The 22496-nt window shown below is 35.7% G+C and overlaps 1 protein-coding gene across 1 annotated transcript in view; it reads left to right on the plus strand.

The window, feature by feature from the left end:
- The window catches only part of adamts17 (ADAM metallopeptidase with thrombospondin type 1 motif, 17), a 98442-nt gene that overhangs the window by 70729 nt on the left and 5217 nt on the right, over positions 1-22496 (plus strand). Inside the window, exons 18-21 of the mRNA XM_039673474.2 lie at positions 3852-4011; positions 11139-11274; positions 12993-13197; positions 14660-14812. Of these exons, the coding sequence (XP_039529408.2) occupies positions 3852-4011; positions 11139-11274; positions 12993-13197; positions 14660-14812 (654 nt within the window). The remainder of the gene's footprint in view (positions 1-3851; positions 4012-11138; positions 11275-12992; positions 13198-14659; positions 14813-22496) is intronic.

Consider the following 22496-nt stretch of genomic DNA (forward strand, 5'->3'; position numbering starts at 1 on the left):
TCGTTTAATTGCAATCATTTAAATTCAGTTAGCATGCAATTCAATTTCCGAAAACTTCTTTTAAAATATTATTTCGATAATTTTTTTTTTCTTTTAAAGTACTGTATAATGAAAGAATGAATTTTTCCGTGGAACACAAATGGAGAAATATGAAGGACATCCATTCAGACATCAGAAGCGAATTATGAATTTAATTTTGATCTATTTCTGGTATATTTTCATGATTTCAGAAGACTTGGAATGTAACACGCAAGTCATAGAAACTACTTAAAAGACTATTTATTGTTTTTTTATTTATTATTTTTTTTATTTTGGAGTGTCGCAGATGGTCACTATGATGATCTCTATATGGAAAGAGCTGCGTGAAGCTTCATCAAAAAAAATGTCCCCTTTTGTGTTCCATGGAAAAAATAACAGCATATGGGTTTGGAACAACATGAGGGTGAGTAAATAATGACAGAATTTTTCATTTTTGGCTGAATTGTCACTTTAAGAAAATGAATGGGGGCATTTTGATTTAATGCTGACTGTAACTGCCATGTTCTCCATGTTTCTAGTTTATTTAAAATATAATTATAGCATATTTGTCTTCATCCTGAACGACTTCATGATTAGCACAACATGTGATTTTATATTTGGAAAACATGGCAGCCTGCTAATCCAAAGCAAATACATAAATTGAATGGAAAACACATCACGCAAAATGTTTTGAAAGCAATAATGCAGATGTTTTTGGGATGGAGCCACTGCTAAACCTGAAGTCTTCAAACTGTTTTCTGTATTTCTTTCCGCTGTGCTGCATCAAGCTGTTTTCGCGTTGTGATGATGAAGTCATCTTGAGGCTTTCTAGCAATTTTACACATTTCTCCAAACCAAGGTCCATGCATTCAAAATAATTAATACAGCCTTTTTACGCTTTTAATTTTATATTTTTCTTTTTTGTAATTATTATAAAAGTAATGTTAATAGTGAGCACTACTAATTTTTATTTATTTATTAATTTAGTGATTATTTTAGTAATTACTTTTTTCATTTTAATCTCACCCAAACAATAACTTTCTGTATCCACTACTCATATTGTACACATTTACATTTCTACATTTGGAAGGTGTTTTTATCCAAAGCAACTTGCATTGGAGGTATTCAAGGTATACTGCAAAAAAATGATTTTCTTCTACAGTATATTTGTCTTGTTTTACATTACAAATATCTAAACATTTTTAAATTAGGATACACTTGAAAATGACAAGTGAAAAATTACTTAGGAAAAGTCTAGATTAAGATTATTTGCCAATGGGACCAGAAAAATGAACCTAAACTTAAATTCGAATGGAAAACAAATTTATATTTCTTGTTTTGATACTTTTGATTTAGTTTTTTTTTTTCTTTTTTTTTCGGAAAACAAAACATAATATCTTTTTGCTCTCAAGTTAATTTATCTTGATTTAAGATTGTTTAGATATTTGTACTGGAAAGTTTGACAGAACAGCTTTAATTCATTAATTCAAATTGTCAGTTTTCAAAAAGTTGTCAAAAGAATTCATCAATTGGTTTATAAGATACGGGCCGTTTCTCAATATGCGTTCTTGTCTGTAGCCTACTTGTGTTCTTGTGGACTTGTGAAGCGTCATCAGTCACTGCCCAAGCACTTTTCCATTTCAAAGTTCACATAAGTTTATAGTTTCTGTCTGTGGGATGGATTGGGAGACCATCCCACAGACAGAAATATATTAAATTATTAAAATGATTTTTTTCAGGCTGAAATAAGTGATTTTCTCAATTGCCACTTTTGACACCAGTATCTATTGCCAACTTGCTTCATCAAATCCAAAATACCATCCACATGGGCCATTTATGCTTGGACTCTGATAATTGCTGCTTTGCGACTATATTTATAGATTAGCATATTACTGCTCATTATCGAATGAAACCCAGTCCTCTAATCCTCTAATTCAAGCACGTTAGTTCAGTTAATGTCTCCTCAAAGCTCTTTATGATGAAGAGAATAGACTTGTAATCTCCATTCCCTCACAGTCACCAAGAGTTTAAAGCAAAAAGGTTTGTTTAGTCTGGAGAGCTAGAAGGTGTCTTGAGAGAGATCTCTAATTAATATAATGAAGCAGTGAAGCAGGCTTTAGAAGATGCTTTCCTCACAGACGTCCTCTGGCGCACAGATGCTCCACTTCAAACGGTCAGAGTGTTATCAGACCCATTTAGAATATTTGAGCTAAATTTCTAATGTGCCTCTGGTCAGCTTTGAAACTTCTGATCGAGGTTTTTTTTATCTTGAATTACTAAATAGATGCAAAATACTTGGTGAGAATTAGGTGAGAAAAATCTGTAGTGTGCACAATGCCGTATAATCCATATGAACATTTAGGCCTTTGAGCCAATCTTGAACTGAGTGTGGATATTCACTTAAAGACTTCACCATGACATTTCATTGGCATGTGGTGGTATGTAATTAAAACATAATTCCTTTCTTTGAATTGTTTAATCCAGTGATTTGAAGTTGAATCTCACAAAACAAGACGTATGTACTAGAGAAAAAAGAGTGATATATTTTGCATTAGGAAAAATAAAGACTTTTTTGGGCCATTTTTCTTTTTTTTACATTTGGCATTGAGTACATTTTGCATGTATTTGTTTAATGCTCATTTAAAGGACACATCACAGAAAATGTGTTAATATCTTAAAAAATATCTTAATTTTACTTGGGGTGAAATGTGACTTGGACACTGTATTTTTTGCGCATCTTCTGTTGGCGGGCTTGTTGGGTGTTTTATATGTACTTCTAGTTGTTTGGATGTTGTGTGTAGTTTCATTCATGTCATTAGCCTCAGGCTGATGGGAAGTCGGCTCTTATTGAGAGGCTGCGAACCTCCACTGTCTGCACAGTAAGTGAGGAAAATGGCCATGAGATGGATCTTGTGATAAACTAAAGAGTGTGCTGGAGGCCAGAGTCTAGTCTTGTCCCTGGAAATGATTATGGGAATGAATGGAAGTGACCTCATGGCACTATGGTAGCCATTTAAAATCAGACCTTGCGCTTGTTCACAGAGATGTACTATTTGGCCAAGAGTATGCTGACACCTTATAATGCTTTTAATTAAAGGGTTAGTTCAGCCAAAAATGAAAATTGTGTCAGTATTTACTCACCCTCACGTCGTTCTAACCCCGTAAGACCTTCGTTCATCTTCGGAACACAAATTCAGATATTTTTGATTAAATCTGAGAGCTGGATTACTCCTGCATACTAGTCCATAGGCTTCTTGAGGAATTGAAACTTGCCGGCCTCAAAGTTATTCGAGGTAATAGTCCAAGTGACTTCAGTGGCTCAATCTTAACTTTATCAAGCGACGAGAATACTTTTTGTGCGCAAAAACAAACAAAAATAACGACTTTATTTCAACTATTCACTTCCTCGATTGGGAACCACTGCCATGAAGTGGTAAGCCACGTAAAATCACAGAGCAGGAAACAAATACCTTTTTTAGGGTTAAAATTCCTGTGATGCAAAGCTGAATTTTTCAGCATCATTACTCTAGTCTAGAGTCCACATGATCCTTCAAAAGTCATTCGAATATGGTGATTTGCTGCTGAAGAAAGACGTTTTGCTGCCTAATTCTTTGTGGTAAAAGTTATCTGATACATTTTTTTGGTTTTTTAGATTTCTTTTATGAATAGAAAGTTCAACCGCATTTATTTGAAACAGAAACCTTTTGTGACATTATAATTGTATTTACTATCACTTTTCATCAACTTAAAGCATCTTTGCTGATTAAAAGTATTATCTTGGATCAAACTAAACGTAAACGGCCTGAATGCTCTTCATCTCACTTTTCTCCCAGGTTCTGCTGTTCCACGATCAAACGTACGGGATCCACTATGAGTACACGGTTGCCCTGAACCATTCGCAGGAGAACAGCAGCGATTCGGTAAAAGAGCCAGAGCACATGCACCTGTGGACTCACAGCAGCTGGGAGGACTGCAGCGTGCACTGCGGAGGAGGTCAGTGCCGGCTGTTACCTACAATCCCTCTGGAGGGTTCATTTCTTATTACTCTTTGCAGTTATTCTCGGGAGTATTAGAAGCTGATCAGGAAAGTTTCCAATTCTCTTAAAGGTTTCAAGAGATTCCATTTCAGCCTTGGCCTTAAGCTGTTAACGTATACGCCTGCTACCCAGCTGTCTTTCTGCGATACCGTGTGACTGTTATGGTCAGCACAGCTGTGTGATTATATCTAGCAGGTTAAAGCCCCAAAAATAATAATTACTGCTATGAAAAGAGAATGAGGGAGATCTCAGACAAATTATATCAGTGCTAATTGACTCGTAAAGGAAAGAAACCTGCAGAGAGAGTCATTGTAGAGATGTTGTCAGTGTAAGTCGTCACATGTGGTGGAAGTGTTATTCACTTGAGACTAAACATGTCTTCTGTACACATAAAATAACCTGACACTGTAAGGCTGTCTCATTTTCTAAGCCTGTCCGAGCGTGACAGTTTTGCTGGTTATATTCACAAAACTTATAGCAGACGACATTTATCTACAACAGACCGGTATGCAGTCTCTTCTAAAATGGCTTGCATTTTAATGTCTTTAAAATCTGCTTGTATCTTTTATGTGGTTATTACTTACTAAGGGCTGAACGGAAAGTGTCATTGTCTGCGAGAAGTGTTGCATCAGCATTTATATTTTCACACAATAACATATGAGCAATTTTTATGTTTTACTTTTAAATAATGTGTGCTGCTTTGGGTTTTTAAGGGCATTTTCGAAAAGTTTTAGGTTTTCCACACAAGCTGGAAATCCATTTCTGCCCTGAAAAAGCTGACGAGATTTGCTGTACCTATTTTTGGAAACTTCTAGACACATTTATGAAATAGTTGTTGCTTAGTGGTCAACATTATTCCTTAATAATTGGAGGTAAAACTTTCTTCATAACTTATAACTAGATGTCGTCTTTACTTGCTGTTTTAGTCCTGATTAGCTTCAAGGATCCCCAAGAGATTTTCTCAACTGGAAAGGGATTTTGTGAGTGTACAGTATATACTGTAGGGCAATAATAGGCCAATGATTATCTACCCACATTCATGCAGAAAATCACAACTCTTCAACAATGCAATTCAAAAGTTATCTGAAAGTGTTAAGTGAGCCTTTATTTCAGAGGAGGCCAATTTACAGACAGATGGGAGACACTAAGGACACTCTACTGTACTGGGGTGAAAGTGTGTTGCCTTGGAAACCGTTGTTAAGGGGCTGTAGGAGTGAGAGCAGAAGTGTCATGCCCATTCAAACTAATGTGCCTCCTCTGATTTTTGGAGGTAAAGTGGTTGTCAAAGTTAGTATTGTAGCTTAATGTATGGTCACAGTCACACACTTGCAGGTGTCATTATATTATTATTTACGATTGACCAAAACCAAGCGCAAATGAAGTTTTATCACCAGAGAATGTCAGAGATTTGTCACTCGAATGGACGCATCTGAGGCAGTAAGTGCACTGCATCATGTTTTCATCAACTTGCAGGTTACAATGTTTATTGTAGCTATGTAGGCGTTCAGTTTTTCCTGTCGTTTACATTTGGCCAAAAATTGCTATTCCCAGGCTGTATTGGCTATAATGGGAAATACCATACTAAGACTCCTTTCCACTCAAATACATAAAACACTAGCCTTTACAAACGTTGTGTTTTTTTTAAGTAAAGAAAACACTATTTATTCAAACAACTAGTTCTTTATTTACCCTCCAAAATCTGTGCAGCACTTCATTCTAAATGGAGGCGGGTGGAGCTACTCTATTCCTCCTTTTCCACCAAAGCATTTTAAAAGCCGGTTCGGAGAACTAGTTCTTTGTGTTTCGACAGGCAAAGAACCGGTTCTCGGCCAGGAAAATTGGTTCCAAAGCGGCACCAACTCTTTGCTGGACTAGAAACGTTCTTTTACCACGTCATGCTTACGTTGGGGGCTGGGGACGGGGTTATTGTGACAAACAACACGACGGGAATGGGAAAGCCAAGACGTATGGCGACGTACACAGTGACATAACGTTGTCGTTCGCTTGGCTCTCTAGTTAGTGGAAAAACAAACAGGTTATGAGAAGGTTCTCGATTTGAAACCAACTTTGAACCAGCAACAGTTCCGAACCGGTTCTTTTTTTTTGGGTGGAAACGAGGTATTGGGGATCAGTTTGAGGATCCATTGAGTTAAAAAGTTTAATCACAAGCTTTTTTCAAGCTTTTGTTTAAAGCAGGGTTCCTCAAATCCAGCCCTGGAGGGGCACTGTTTGACCACTCACCTATCTGCAATTTTCCAGTAACTTTGAAGACCCTGATTAGCTGGTTCACTTGTGTTTGATTGGTTGGAAATAAACTCTGCAAGTACTATAAATACTATAAATGCAGTACTACACTGCATAGCACACTACACTCTTAGAAGAAAAGGTTCTATATAGAACCTTAAAAGGTTCTATCAGCGCAACGTATTTGGAACCCCTAAAATGTTCTATACACTCTTAAAAAAGGGGTTCCTCTGGGTTCTATATAGAACCCTGGGATTCCATACTTGGCCAATAGAACCTTTTACCAAAAAAAAAAAAAATGGTTAGAAACATTTTGGAGTTCCATATATGAAGCGGGGGATGGAACCATTTCTGGTTCTAAATAGAACCATTTCTTCTAAGAGTGTAAGTACAATAGTACATCGTTAATTAGATTTAACAATTTTTATCATTTTGTTAGCATTAAATGAAATATACACTAACGCTCAAAACTTGGTCTTTGAAAGAAGTCTTGGATGCTTACCAAGGCTGCATTTATTTGATCAAAAAACAGTAAAATACAGTAATATTGTGAAATATTATTACATTTTAAAATAACAATTTTCTATTTAAATATATTTTAAAATGTAAATTAAGCATTTTAGCATCAGTTAAGCATCAGCGTCACATGGTCCTTTAGAAATCATTGTAATACGCTGATTTTCTGCTCAAGAATAATTTCTTATTATTGAAAACAGTTGTGCAGCTTAATATTTTTGTTGAAACTGATTTTTTTAAGTTTAAATGAACAACATTTATTTGAAATGTAAATCTTTTGTAACATTAATGGCTTTACTGTTGTCAGCGTTGGTTCCTGAAGAGACGAAACAGGATCTAAGTGCATGCAATGCAGCAGTCTTTATTTAGAGTAAACTCAATCTTCACAAAACAGAATCCCAGGAACAGAACAAAACACTTAACAAAACAGACCTGAACGACACTCAGGGCTTAAATAGACAGAACATCCAATCAAATAAATTTGAAACACCTGTGACAACTAAATCAAACCATTTGTAACCTAGGAGACTAACAGGCAGGGAACCGCAGGACGACAGGACTAATTAACAGAGCAAGAAAAACAACCTATACAGACATTACAGAACAGAAGAGGAGATGAAAAGCAAACTCAAAACATGACAACTGTCACTTTTGACCAATAATGCATTCTTGCTAAATAAAATTTTCAATAAAAAAATCTTAATGGCTCCAAATTTTTGAATGGTATAATGTAAGTATAGGCCTATTTGTAGTCAATATTCCACTCGACTCCATCTTTCAGTAGAGTTTGGTTGGCATGTTGCTAAGCTTGCATCAATCATGATTCAATAATAAGAATACAAATTTTTAGTTTGCAATTAGATATTCAATTGTTAAAAGACATTCCACAGTGACTTTTTTGCCGTGAGTTCATTGCAGTGCATTGTGGGATTGACTTATCCATGAATGATAAGATGCACTCTAAAAAATGCTGGGTTGTTTTATCCCAATTTTGGGTAAAATATAGACAAACCCAGCCATTGGATTAAAAATGTAATTTAAAAATTTAACCCAATGGCTGGGTTTGTCCATATTTTACTCAAAATTGGGTTAAAACAACCCAGCGTATTTTAGAGTGTGTGATGCTGCCTTACAACAGGAACAGGTTTTGCATCTGGGACACCCATATGATGCCTAAAATGCTGACTAGGTACTGGGCAGCACACTTTTTTGAACAGAACTAGTCTCTCTTTCTCTTAGGCTGCCCTTCTTCGCTCGCTGCCCTGAGGAATTAATCTCTGTTTCTGACTGCTCGTGGTTTTTCTTGGCAAACGTAGAACACAAAATTAATGACATGGCTAATCCTACAGTCTGGCATGCCGCCACCCTCTGAAGTAACAACAACATTAAGAATTCACAGCAAATTAAAGGCCCCGAGCAAATTCAGTGCCGAGTTGGTGCTTCCCCCAACTGCTAATTTGGTCTTGACCAAACACCCCCGACTCTATAGATAACCACTTGAAATATCTTTGTTATCTCTATTTTGAAATGTTTTGTTCTGCAAATACCTGAAATCAGACATGGCTGGTTGGGAGGTCAAAGTGGACAAGAATGGATCAGATGGTATGAAGGTGCTCACACGTGCCAGAGAAAACACTGTTTCTCCTGTTGTGGTTAAACACCCCAGTACAGAGTTACTGCAGTGCTTGCCAGAGCCCTCGACGCAATCCAAACATTAACATCCTTAGTGGATTGTTTGTAAACTCGTGCAGGCATCTCAAAGCAGCCATAAAGACAATTATTATTATATAATCATGCTTTTTTTTTTTTAGGTAAGTTTAAGCAGTTCCTTATGACATCTAAATCAACTGCTATAGACAGTTCTGGCTCTGATTGGTTGGAGTATTAATGTAGAATGTGATCTAGTTTTACGGTGTATAATAATATTAAGAAATATTAATAGTGCATACTATTTATTTTTACATGTATTTGTTTATTAAGCATTATTTTTTAAGTTATTTGTTATAATTAGTTATTAGTAGGGCTGTGCAAAAATTAATTGTGATTAATCGCATCCAAAATAAAAGTCTGTGTGCTGTATATAATTATTTTGTATATATAAATACACACACACACATGCATGTATATATTTAATAAAATGTGTTATTAATATATATATTATTTATATTTATATAATATAGATTTATATATTTATTTTATTTATATATATATTTATATATACAAAATAATTATATACAGCACACACAAATATATTATGTAAACACAGACTTTTATTTTGGATGCGATTTTATTTTGGATGTGATCAATCGCAATTAATTTTTGCAAAGCCCTAGTTATAAATAGTTAAATATATAATATATTAAATAGATAGCCGTCACATTCATGTTCGGATTAGTTTAGTTTGCATCATTTTCCCTGTCACCTTTTGCCTGAGTTCTCGTTCATAGTTTGATCGAGTTCTGCACCTGTTTCTTGTTCCGTTGATCATTCGTTCTGAGTATTTAATAGGGCTGTGCCATATCATACCGTCCACGATAATACCGGTATAAAATTTTACATGATAAAAAATTGTCATATCGCGATATTGATGATATGATGACGTATGGCGTATTTACGTTACTTAGCGCGCGCACCACAACACAGCAGCATGTCAGCCTCCGGATCAGATCAAGATTTAGTTCCTAAAAAGGGAGCTACTTCAATAGTATGGAAGTTGTTTGAGTACAAGAGGTCAGATCTCCAACAACACAATTTATTTATTTATTTGTCAAATATGCATGAAAACTCGTTTTACCACTTCCCTACTAGCGTACATTTTGCATTCGCCTAATCTTCCTTCAGAGTTTCCGCAGTTCGGGTACAACAGTCAACACGATTAAACTCTTTCTAAGATGATTCAGTGTTACTATTATTATATTTGTAAATAAAAGGTCTATGGTTTCGCATAACACAACTTTATCTTGCTGGACTTTATTGCTGTAACGTTAACTAAATCATGTTACTTTCTACCGGCCGGGTGTCTGTTAGAGCAAAACACTAGAGTCAGAGCACTGTTGTTCATCACGCGCACAGTAACTGAAATGTAAAACTGTTAAAAGAAAGGACTCGATAAACGATTGCACAGCTAGATGCTGTATATTATACACGACGCTACACATCAATATTTATTTACTTTGTGCTTTGAACTGTTCAGTGCGGAGTATTCGACGCGCTGCGCGTGCGCGCTGTGACTCCGTGTTGCTTCAAGCGCATCATTCAGCGCTCGGGATGCGCATAAGCGCTGTGCGATATATTGGAGCCTTTCATATCATAATACTTTTGCGCAATAAAAGATTATTAATAGCCTTTGTTCTGTCCTATCGATCATATGTTGCTGCCTCATTAAACAGCTGTGCTATACATTTTAAACATGCCTCAATTTTATAGTAGACTATGCTATATAATAATTAATCCTTTTGATTTGTTACCTTGTTTTTTTTTTTCATGAATGTACAATACAAAGAGCAATGTGTAAAGTTTTACCAGATTTAGTGTTACAATTGTCTCTTATTTATTCCCCACTAAATGTTTTTTTCCCTAAATGTTCCAATTTTATACAATTATTATATAAATTAGGTATTGTATACCTCATTTGATGCTAATCCAAAAACTATGCAGGCAGACTATTATTTTTGTACTTCAAAGTTTAGGTAAATTTTATTAGGTGACAATATTGTGCAGGCTTCTGAAGTTATTGTTAATATTGTTAATGTATTACTGTAGTTATTGTTAAAATAAAATGATAAGGAGTTATGTTATACTTTTTTTTTTTTTTGCACTAATGCTGCTGCCAGCCAGCTGCAATCACCAATAAAACATTGTTTCATATATATTTTTTCTATATCGTGATAAATATCATTATCGCAAATATTCTTGAAATATCGTGATATAATTTTTAGGCTATATCGCCCACCCCTAGTATTTAAGCCCTCAGTTATTTCTGTTCATGGTTCGGTGTGGTCAATGTTAATGTGTAGTTTGTTTGGTTATTCTTCGAGGCGCCCAACATTCAACCTGAAAATAGTCATGTAACTATTGCAACCATTTTTTTAGGGTGACTGTGTAATATTCTGTCAAGGGTCTACGGATGAAAAATAGCCTCTTGGGCTAATTCTGGCACGTTTACACTTGTTTATTAATGTGCATTGACCCTGTAAATAAATAAAATAAAAATAAAAAAAACTCCGAAGTACTGCGAAGTCCAATTCAGTTAAGGTAAAAAAAAAAAAAACTGCATAGTGCTACTTTAATTTATGTCTAAGAAAATGTTTTGTTTTGTTTCAGGAGAGAGAAGGACTGTGGTGTCGTGCATGAAAATCATTAACAAGACCATGACTCAAGTAAACGACAGCTACTGTCAGGTGCAGAACAGACCTTCACCTCAAATCCGCTCGTGCAACATTCACCCCTGCCAATACAGGTACCAGCTTATACCAAAGCTACGACAAAATAGAGCATTTTACCTGATGTGTGTGTGAGCAGTGCATTTTTTTGTGCTGTCAGCTTGCACAAAACAAGAGCCTGGGTTTTGGAGCAGAGCTTGGTTCTCCTCTCTTTTTCTGGATTCAACAAACAAATTGTGGATAATGTTCTCAACAAATCCACACAGGACAAAAGACATCCAAACATAATACGAAACCTATTCTGTTGCCGTCATCTCTATACAGATGAAAGCCGTGACACAACTTGAGTAATGATCCTTGAGGGAGAACATGCATCAGAGAAATGATTCTTGGCAATTAGCTGTACTGCTTTTCAAAAGATATATTTTTTTTCCCCCGGGAAAACGTATCCTCTCATTAAACTCAAGAATCAATATTTTACTCTCTCTCTCTCTCTATCTATCTCTATCTCTCTCCCCCTCTCTCTCTCTCTCTCTTGCTGGTCAGTTTATTACAAGTTTGACCTTTTCTTTTGATGCAATTATGCAATTAAATCTTTTATATGTCATTTGCAAATTATTGTTTTTTTTTTACTCATAATACAGATCATGCTAGCTTGCAGTAGTGTCAAAATTAAATAGAAATATTTGTACTGTATAATGTGTGATAAAATCAGATTGCTCTGATTCTTTTAAGGGGCAATTATGTCTCACATTTCACACTTTAGATGAGATGGAATGAAAAATATTGATGTGAAGTTATTAATTCAGTGCAGAAAATTCTGGTTCACTTGAGTGAACAAGAGATAAATATCATGCTTACAGAATTATAACTTCATTTGTACATTTTTCTTGATCTAACAGTACAGGCCTGTTCACACCAAGAATGATAAATATAACGATAACTATAAAAGCATCCCCACCAACAGACGATAATATTATGCTTATTCTAAGCTTGTGCTTCAGGGTATAAATTTCAATATTTTTATTGTTTATGAGCTGGAAAAAAAAAGGGATTCCAACAATATTATTCCTCAATGCCGCTATTGTTACAGTTTTGTTGAGGACTGCGAATTATGGGTTATGGACATAGTTATCGCTCTTGATATAAAATAAAAATATAATATAAATCTAAAAATATATATTAAATAATTCTCAGTGGTTGCTATGTGGATGCTTATTGGTCCATTCTGATCTCTATATATGGCACATGTGGTGTTTTCCCCCCACTCCTTTTTATTGGTAACCAGATGTAAGTGTCACTCAGAAAAGTAATTGCACACCTCTTTTTCTGTCTATAACTGCAAAATTGGTTTTCGTGCTTGGAAGAATGAGGTCTAATTGAGTGTTGGACAGAACAGCTTACTATAGGTTTCCAGATGTCTCGCTGTCATCTTTCATCGTGTTTTTTTAAGCAGTATATAAATACAGCTCTGTTTTTATTCTCTTTTTTATCTGTTGAGATTTTCTGCACATAAATCACAAGTTCATTTCATGCCCACTTATGTGACAATAAAGATAATCTGTTATTTTCAATCATGCTGCAAACATACTTAAAACATCTATATTTTATTATGTTTCCTGATTAAAAGATTTGGTATATTGTAGCGTATGGTGTGGGTGGTGTTATTTGTCACATTAGAGAAGTATTGTGTGAAGGGTTTTATTGGATTGCAAATGGCTTCACACATTAACTTTACATACTTGTATCACTGACAGTGTGTCATTGTCTTCTCTGCTCTTTCTGTCCTTCTCAGGTGGGTCACTGGCGCTTGGACGCAGTGTTCATTAACCTGCGGTAAAGGATTGCAGCAGAGGGAAGTTGGCTGCGTGTATCAGTTGCAAAATGGCACATACATTCCTACCAGAGACCTGTACTGTCTCAGCTCCAAACCAGCTGGCGTACAGCACTGCGAGGGACGCCACTGCCTCACCGTGTGGGAGGCCTCCGAATGGTCCAAGGTTTGAGCTCAAGTCAGCAGAAATGATTTAAATACCACATCATGGACAACAGGATTGTGCTCTTGCTTTTGTGAAATACATTTGAGCTACCGTTTAAACATATTTTAAGAGGCCCTTTCACCTATAAAGAAATGTTTAAGTGAGTGAAAGATGTTTAAGTTCAGAAATGTGGGTGGCCCTTTATAAAACAGGTTGGGAAAAGCATACAGGATGAAAACTACGCACAAAATTACACCGTTTCAGGTTCAAAGTTTTAAGACCGCAAACAACTTTCCACAAAAAAAATTCCACAAACTTAAAATGCTGCTTTAAATGAAGTATAATCAAATTGCCTGTACAAGTCATTTCAACTTAAATTATATTAAATTGAAAAAAAAATCTATTTTTACATTTTTTTTTTACAAATATTTTGTAAAAATCAAGTTGAATCTCAAATAACTTATTAATGAGAGTTAAAATTTTGAAATTATTTTTGTGAGTTGAAGTAATGTATATGTTGCTATGAATAATTTTTTTTACAGTGAATGAAAAAAACTTCCATTTTCTATCAAGTATGTTAGTATAAATATTATATGAATTTTTGTTTAGAATTTTTTTAACTATAAACATTTATTTATTTATTTTATTTTTTATTTATTTATTTCAAGCAATATATAATTACACATGACAAGGCAATAAGAAGCATTTTGATTAGTCTATACAAGCCTTTAAATTCACAACTTTAACAAATAATTCCATCTATTGCTCGAAACGGAGTGGGTAGAAGTCAATCTTACATTGAGAAAATGTTTTTACTTACTGTACCTTTAAATACTCCTGAAATATTAGTCTGAGATGACAGAATTTCTGGATAAAAAAATGTCTCTGTCAGTTCGCTTTAAAGGAATTACCTGGATTCACTGCAAATAGCCTTGGTTTCTTTCAGCATTTGTGTGCTGCGTTTTTAGAATGCAGCTAAAGTTGTGAGGCAGGAACACAATAGTCAAAAACGTCCATCTAGCGCATAACAATAGAAAAACTGTGCTATAGAATTCAGAAACACATTCTGTATGAGTAGCTCCTTATGATGTTAGAATGAGCACATAGAGTATAAAGCCCCTTTTATGAGACATCCTATACCATATGTCGTAAATGTGTTCTGAGGTCACCTGAAATGTGCTTGCATGTGTCTGTGGGGCTTTGTCCTGGCCTATGGAGGGCACTGTGGTCGTTTTTCATCCTCTGCATTTCATTTCAGATCTTCATGTTGTTGATATTGTAAGCACTTCATTAGAGTGGATTCAGTCAGTGGAGAGAAGCATTAGTGAGACTCCACAGGATGTCTGTTTTAATGACCAGCACTCTTCCCATCTCTTGCTTATGTCTTAATTTATCTCCATCCTTCTTTGCACCCAATTGCTCTCTTATTTTCCTCATGTTATACTCTGACTCACTGAATTCTCCTTGTCTTCGTTTGTCCCAGTGTTCCTCTGAATGTGGTCGCGGCAGCAGAAAGCGGACAGTGACCTGCACCAATCCTCAGGGTCTCTGTGATCCCGTGTCTCGTCCCACAGAGGAGGAGATGTGTGAGGATCACTCCAAATGTTACGAGTGGAAAACCGGTGAATGGTCTAAGGTAGGGTGAGCAAACAGTCGACATAGAAATTACATTTTAAAAGCCTGGGTCAGTAAAAGTTTTTCGTTTTTGTTTTTTTTTAAGAAATTGATACTTTTATTTAGGAAGGATGCATTAAACTATTTAAAAGTGACAGTAAAAAGATGTATTATGCTTTCAAAATATTTCTAAATTAAAAACTTTCTATTCATCAAAAAATCCTGTGAAAAAAAAACCCATCATGATTATTTTTTACAAAATCATTAAGCAGCACAACTGTTTTCAATATTGATAATAATAAGAAATGTTTCTTGAGTAGCAAATCCACATATTAAAATTATTTTAAAAAAAAATGCACACGTTTTAGCAGAGACATAAGCTTCACATTTCTGCGATTAAATCCTCCAAAAACTGTCCCCATTTACTTCCATTATAAGCACATTGTTTTTTAAACCAAAATGAGGGATAAATGAAAAAATATATATGGTAATCAGCATTTTTCTACAAATGCTTTCAGTTGAGCTTAACTTGTGCTGAACCCAAAGTATTCCTCTTCATAACGCATTCTGCATGTGTCCAGAGGTCTTCAGCTGAATCAGTGTTTGTTGCATTGTCACATGTGATGCATTTGGGCTGTCACTGGTTACCTTGCGTCAGCCCCAGTGGAGCTGACTGCTGCGGCCCAGGGTCGGCATCATGCCTATAAAGCAGCATCTGTCTTGTTCCTTCTTTCTCCTGAGGTTGGCGTTCCTCAGTAATGAGCTCTCGCCATCTCAGTGCAGTCACACCATTATCATAGTGCGGCTGCTTATGGCTCAAGTGCACTGGGTGGAAGAACTTTTGTCGAAGGACATTTGGGAAAAATGCTCATCCAATTTATATTTTTCCTTAGCCAATGTTAAAATAGGGTCGTCAATGATCAATATAACGCTGTTTACACTACAGTAGAAGATGTAGTAACTGAAATGTAAACTAAGGGTAATAGTTATAGTCTGCTATTAGTGCACAGGTGTTTTGTGTCCTGTATTTTAGCATGGCTAGAATTGCTGCAAATTGATCAACCAGATTCTAGGTGCAAATTTATGCATTTTATTAAAAAATATATAACAAGAAATGGAATTGCTTCAAGCAGCAATTATCAAGGTCAAACACTGGAATGGCAGCATTTTATTTGACATATTTCTGGTCAATTTGAGGCACTGGGGACCATGGATTCCATTGAATGCATGTTTTCATGATGTAAAGCACTGACAAGATACAACATCAAAGCTACAGCGTCAGTTACATTTGCTATCAAGTTTGTTTATTTATGTTTATTGGAGATAAATAGGGAATTCAATTCTCTTTGGACATTCAGGTTTAGATGAAGGAGAATAGTATATAAACTGTTTCTGATATCATTCAAAATGGCAGACAGGTAATATAACAGAACTCAGAAATATGGCACAATATGGTAGTAAGGTCAGTTGTAATTTCCATTTCGTGCTATCTAAAGTTTCATTTTAGATGCATGCTCTGTGCTAATTTTTGTAGCAATATTACATTGCTCTGGATGACTTTCAAGACTCAACAACAAATTGGAGCATCAGGATGTCTTGTAGGTTCCTGTTTGGGGTTTATGTTTCTCTCTGAGCTTCACCTTACCATCGTCCCCCATCAGAAGCCACAGATGTTGAAGTTGTTTGAGATTGAGGCTTGCTGAGACGTTTGAAGGTTGCGCCTCATAAGGATTATGTTTCAGAGATTCAGACTGAGGGTTTGCGGTTGAGCCAAATGGTGGGATTGATTTTTGGTGAAGGCGTGTCTGATCTCAACTTCACGCCTAAGATTAATTTAGCATTAAATGTTTCTTTTGCATTTTAACAATGCCTAAAAAAATGCGATTAAATCATTGCATGGCCTGTTGTGATTTACTGCTTATTTTACGTGTGTCGAGAGGCTCTCAGTATTCACTTTTTAAAAGGCTCTGCAAAAATTGTTTGTGAAGCTGACCACATAGCGTTTTGGGGGCAGAATGAGAGGAAAATAGATTCTCTCATTAGTGAGATGTTGGTGCAGAAAGCATCTGATATTTCTGCATGTGTCATGTATTTATGTAAAGAGCAGATGTTCCCTCTGTAGACCTCTTCCTTTTCATTTCAGTGATCTGCAGCTTTCCCAGTGAAAGACAAGCTACTATCACACCAGAAACTGAACTACACTGGAAAACATTTAGTGTGAATTTAATGGATTAATGCAGTAATAGTTATTACTACTACAACCATGTCCTGCGAAAGTGAAGTGAAAGTCATGTGAAGGCCAAGTATGGCAACCGAAACTCGGAATTTGTCCTCTGCATTTAATCCATCCAAGGTAATGCACTCATTAGGAGTAGTTACTGTTGGTGCCTTGCTCAAGGGCACCTCAGTCATTTCCTGCTGGTACTGGAATGCAACCTTTGGGTTACCAGTCAGACCTGACTGCCCTACTGTGACTTCATAGTAAACAGGACGTGACTGTGATGTTGTATGTGTATGTGCTGTGGTACAGCAATCTCTTTTATACTGTATTTATAGATTAACTATGAGATCTATGGGAAAATTGTGCTGGTGTTTGGAATTCCCAGAATGCACTGCCGCAGGGGTTATTTTAGTAGTATTTAAAATTAAGATTTTATTATTTTGAATAATATTTTGAATTAGCTCTTATTTTTTCATGTTTTCATTTTAGTTTTAGTAATTTTGTTATGTTTTTTTTTTCATTTTTTATATATATTTTTGTTTAGCTATAATTTATTTTTATTTCTGTTTTTTTGTTTGTTTAAATAATTTAATTCTAATTAAATCTATTTTATTTCAATTTGCTTGCCTAGACAACATTTCTAAATTTTGTTTATTGTATGTTTTGTAAGTTTTAAGATCTTCATCTAATAATTATATTTTATACAAAAAAAAAAAAAAATCCGTATAATGTCCTGGGAGAAAATTACCTGTACCTTGTCCGTTAACTGGCATTCAGGCATTTCCTTCAGCCCTAAAACAAAACAAAACACAATGAAATGACAAATTCAAAATACAGGTAAAATTCATGTGAAAAAAACTATACAGAAGATTACTTCATATTAACACAGTGCATTGTGACGTACTTTTACGAATATTTCTTAGGGCCGGTTCACACAGAACATGTTTTTGCTGTTACATAATACAATTGCAGCATTTAATGGGAGACTTAAAGTCACTAATTACAATTTTAACACCATTTTACACTATTCTAGTTATCTCATATTATTCAGATACATAGGCGTAATTTGCAAGTGGGACGGGTGGGACACTTTTTGCCAGGGTCGATATTGTCCCCACCACTTTTGAAACATCTCGCGGCATGGATGAAACTAATACAAATTAATAAAACATCTCCAGTTAACTAGCTGAGCATTCATGTCGTTCGTTTGATAAATAAGAGGCTATCTATCACACTGAAATGTGTTGTTTTTGAAATCGAGTGTTGCAGCCGCGGATTCAGTGTTCTGGTGTGGCTTGGCACAGACTTCACACGGACGCACGCTTCAATCCATTGCAGAGACTATCTATTTGTTCCGGTGAAATCACAAAGTAAAGTGCACACAAACGTGTCCCTACTTGATATACAACAATCGTGTGGATCAGAACCCAGAACCTCTGACACGCTTGGCAAAAGTTCTGCCACTAGACCATTAAAATACACACAAATAATAGTCCCATCAGATTTGTCTTTCTTCACGTACAAAAATTTGCCACCAACACATATTAGATCCCGTTAAACGACAAATTAAATACAATTCACTATTTAAATCGATTGCTGGACATCGGTTTGTTATTGTACATGGTTTACAGCTGATTTATGATTTAACATGACTGACACGGCTTGACTGAAAGGCCTCTGCTGAATAGAAATTGCCTATTTCGACCAGGAAAATCATGCTCTTTTTCAGTGTTTTGGCTGCTGTGCTCTTATCCAGGCTGTGAATGTCATCTCTTTTCAATTATGTGGAACACATTGTGTGTTTTGGCACAAAATGACACAACTACATATTTTGTTATATAATGGGATGAGAGATTGTAACAAGGTAGGATCAGTCTGTGTTTGGAGTGCTCTTCACTTGTGTTAATATTGCTGCACTTTGTGTGTGCATCATGTCAGCTATATTTTTCTAATGCTAATGGACATCCAGATAATAGAATTCAGGGAAAATCACATTAAAATGTTACTCCAAATGGAAAAATATATATATTTTCTACATACTTTCATCAAAATGTGTGAACAACATTGGACCCCTCTTATTTTCAGTGAGAAAAATAAAAAAAAGATTATAGTATTAATTACTATTTTGTAGTAGCGTTTTAGATTTTCAGTTTTCTGCACAATTTACAGTTCCTCAATCACATCCTTTGCATTTTGAATTCCTGTATCGACCCCTTAAAAGCGAGTTTCATTGGTCTAGTCTCCTCCTAGTGGGCCTTTAAATGCCAACCAACAGTTTGCTTTAACATCAACCAAAAGCTATATAGCTAGTTAATCATTGTTTAAGGCTGCTGTTGTGGTAATGCTGCCTTTCTAAAATCATTTAAAGAGGGAACACAGTAATTTGACATTTTAAAATGTTTATTGAAGAACAGCTTTCTGGAGTTTCTGTATTCCTATTCATCTGTAAGGGTGTTCTCCTTAAACACACTCTCTTAAAGGTTCTCTGAGCGATCCTGGGTGTTGACGTTCGAAATATTTTCAAACAAATCGGAGGCTAGCTAGACCCTCCCTCCTCCGCATCTCATCTCCTCCCCCTCCCTTCCGTCCTTCCTGAAATAATTGTGAACGTGCATTTCTAGCTAATTATATCCTTGTGTGGGTTTGGCGAACATAAGCGTCAATTTAGAAGAAAAAAAAAACTATTTAACGTTACCCACCTGTCCAGCAAAAACAGAGCAACCTGAATGTCGGACTGGAAGCCCTTCTGCCGCCGGAGTTCTCGCCATCGTTAAAAAGCTTTGCTACCGATGTAAATTCGGAACTTCGCACGTTCTTTATCCGACTCCTTCTTCTTTTTAATTTGTTCCTCAGAACGACGTCTCTTTGGTCGTGTTTCGGCCATTTTTCAAACTTCCCTCTTCTGCTTCTCTCTCCTTCACACACACACCCCCTTCATGTGCACGCGCACTAACCCCCCAGACCCACTCTCAAATACTTCTTGCCAGTGATTGGCTGGAACACTGTTTGTTAGGTTTCGTGGTCCGGGTGAGACATGATTGTTTTTGTTGCCGTTTGTGGAGCATGTGGTGTGTACAGAGACCGCGTTTTTTTACAGTGTGTTTAGGGGACAGGCAGCTAGCCGATAGTGAGGAGACGTTTGATGTATGTGACGACAAATGTTTTGGCCCCACATCGCTTAGAGAACCTTTAATCTGGAGCTTTGTCATATTTAATAGCATAAATCAAAAACGGACTTCTCTTGAGAGACACGTAGACTGTGATTCAGAGTCGCCTTTTGATTAGATTAGATGTTTTTGGGTTGGAGCGTGAGATTCCTCTTCTCATTCATTGTACATTACGTGGGATTGGGTACGACGAGTCGTTCTTAAATCTCTCCACTCACACTTTCCCTAACTGCAGTTATTACTCTGGCGTAAAGGCAACACTGAGATCAATTCTAAACTTTCATGCTGATTTCATTTTCAATAGCCCTTCATCTCTTGTAAAATGTGAAATATTGTGCACTGTCGAAAGGATTTTGGGTTCCCTCAGAGGCAGGGAATGTGTTGCTTTCATGCACCTTTTGCCACTTAAGAAAACAATTTTTTGTTTGTGTCGTCTGTAGCCATGGCAGCCGACAGCTCCTATTCTATAGTCCAGGGGTCTTCAATGGGAGTCTTTGGTGACATCACAGTGTGCCTAATTTCTGTGAAATGAAAGTGTTACATAAAAGTTTACCTTTTTAGTCTGGTTAAATGTATTTTCTTAAATAAAATAAAATAATATAATCATTTTAATGCAAATTACACTTTCATTCAAAAGTCTGGGGTCAGTAATAATTTTTTTTATAAAAAAAACTAAAGAAACTGAAAATTATACTTTTAATTAGAAATTGATCAAACGTGACAGAAAAGACTATTATAATGTTGCAAAAGATACTTTTTGAAATAAATGCTGCTCATTCGAACTTCTCATCAGAAAAACCTGTGAAAATATGATTACAGCAGCTTCTACAAAAATATTAAGCAAATATTTTTCAACATTGATAATAATTATTATTTTAGAGCTGCAAATCAGCATATTTGAATGATTTCTGAAAGATCGTGTGACCCTGAATACTGGAGTAGTAATGCCAAAAATTCAGCTTTGCATCACCGGAATAAATAACATTTTAAAATATATTACAATTTTTATTTTATTTTAATATTTCACAATATTACTGTTTTTTTATCAAATAAATGCAGTCTGGCCGAGTAGTAAGAGACTCATTTAAAAAAAAAAACACACACACACAAATAATAATAATAAAAAAACAACCCCAAACTTTTGAATCCAAGTGTATATAAACATTTACATAAATGCATTTTTTAGGCCAGGCTGAAAATGCACCATTTTATATATTGAATATGTTTAGTTCCCTGAGTACTATTGATGTCAATGATGTTGTCTGTGCCATAATGAGGTCAATTTATCATTTCATCATAATGTCTGCTCCCAGCTCTACTCAGCCAGTGATGAACTAAGTAACTGAATTTGTTCCTGTCCTGTTGAACTATAAGTCTATTAAAATGTATTAGATTGTCACAGAGATACGTTGATTTAATTTTGCCAGTGTGTTATTGGAGAAATAAAGCTTCCTTTGGGTTTTAACTGCGTGAGTGTGACGATCGTGGCGGGTACGCTGACATTATGACTCCTGCTTGTCTCATAGGGAAAGCTTTCCACCTGTTGTCTTTCTCTGGAAATATAAATCTGTCAATCTGCAATGTCGCAATTTTTTCACATAATTCTGTATATGTTTGTATATTACATTTACATTTATTCATTTACCTGACGCTTTTATCCAAAGCGACTTACAATTGCTATGTCAGAGGTCGCACGCCTCTGAAGCAACTAGGGGTTAAGTGTCTCACTCAGGGATACATTGGTGTCACACAATGGATTTGCACCCAGGTTTCTCACACCAAAGGCATTTGTCTTATCCACTGCGCCATCACCACCCCATATATTAAACATTTTGGCTATTTTTAATGTGCAAAATATTTATTTTACAAGTTTAGGGTTTTTTGTAATCAACATCGCAGATATTGTCGATAGAGCTTGAGTTGTTTTGAACCTGTAACACTCCTTTAATATTAAATTTTGTGCAGCCAAAGATTTGTTTATTTCCTGTTTCACACATTTAGTTTTTGTCTTGCAGTTGTGGCTCACACAATCCCAATACATTTATAAAACTCTCAACAATATTTAATTAGGATGCAGTTTATCAATAATGTGGATGCCTGTGAAAATGTTTGAATTTTTAGATATCGAACAGCATGTGGTTTGCTTGAAAACAGCGTAATTATAAACTCCTCATGAGCAGAAATGTCAAGTGAAAGCTGAAGATGTTTGAGAGTTTTCGAGCACTTACAGCACACTATGTAAATTAGGTCAGGCTTATGAATCGTTATTGTTTCTGAAGAGAAAAGAGGAAACTTTGGTTCTGCCTGGAGACAGCACT

This window comes from Pimephales promelas, chromosome 1, assembly GCF_988280905.1.
Source record: "Pimephales promelas chromosome 1, fPimPro1.hap1.1, whole genome shotgun sequence".
Taxonomy (NCBI): Eukaryota; Metazoa; Chordata; class Actinopteri; order Cypriniformes; family Leuciscidae; genus Pimephales; species Pimephales promelas.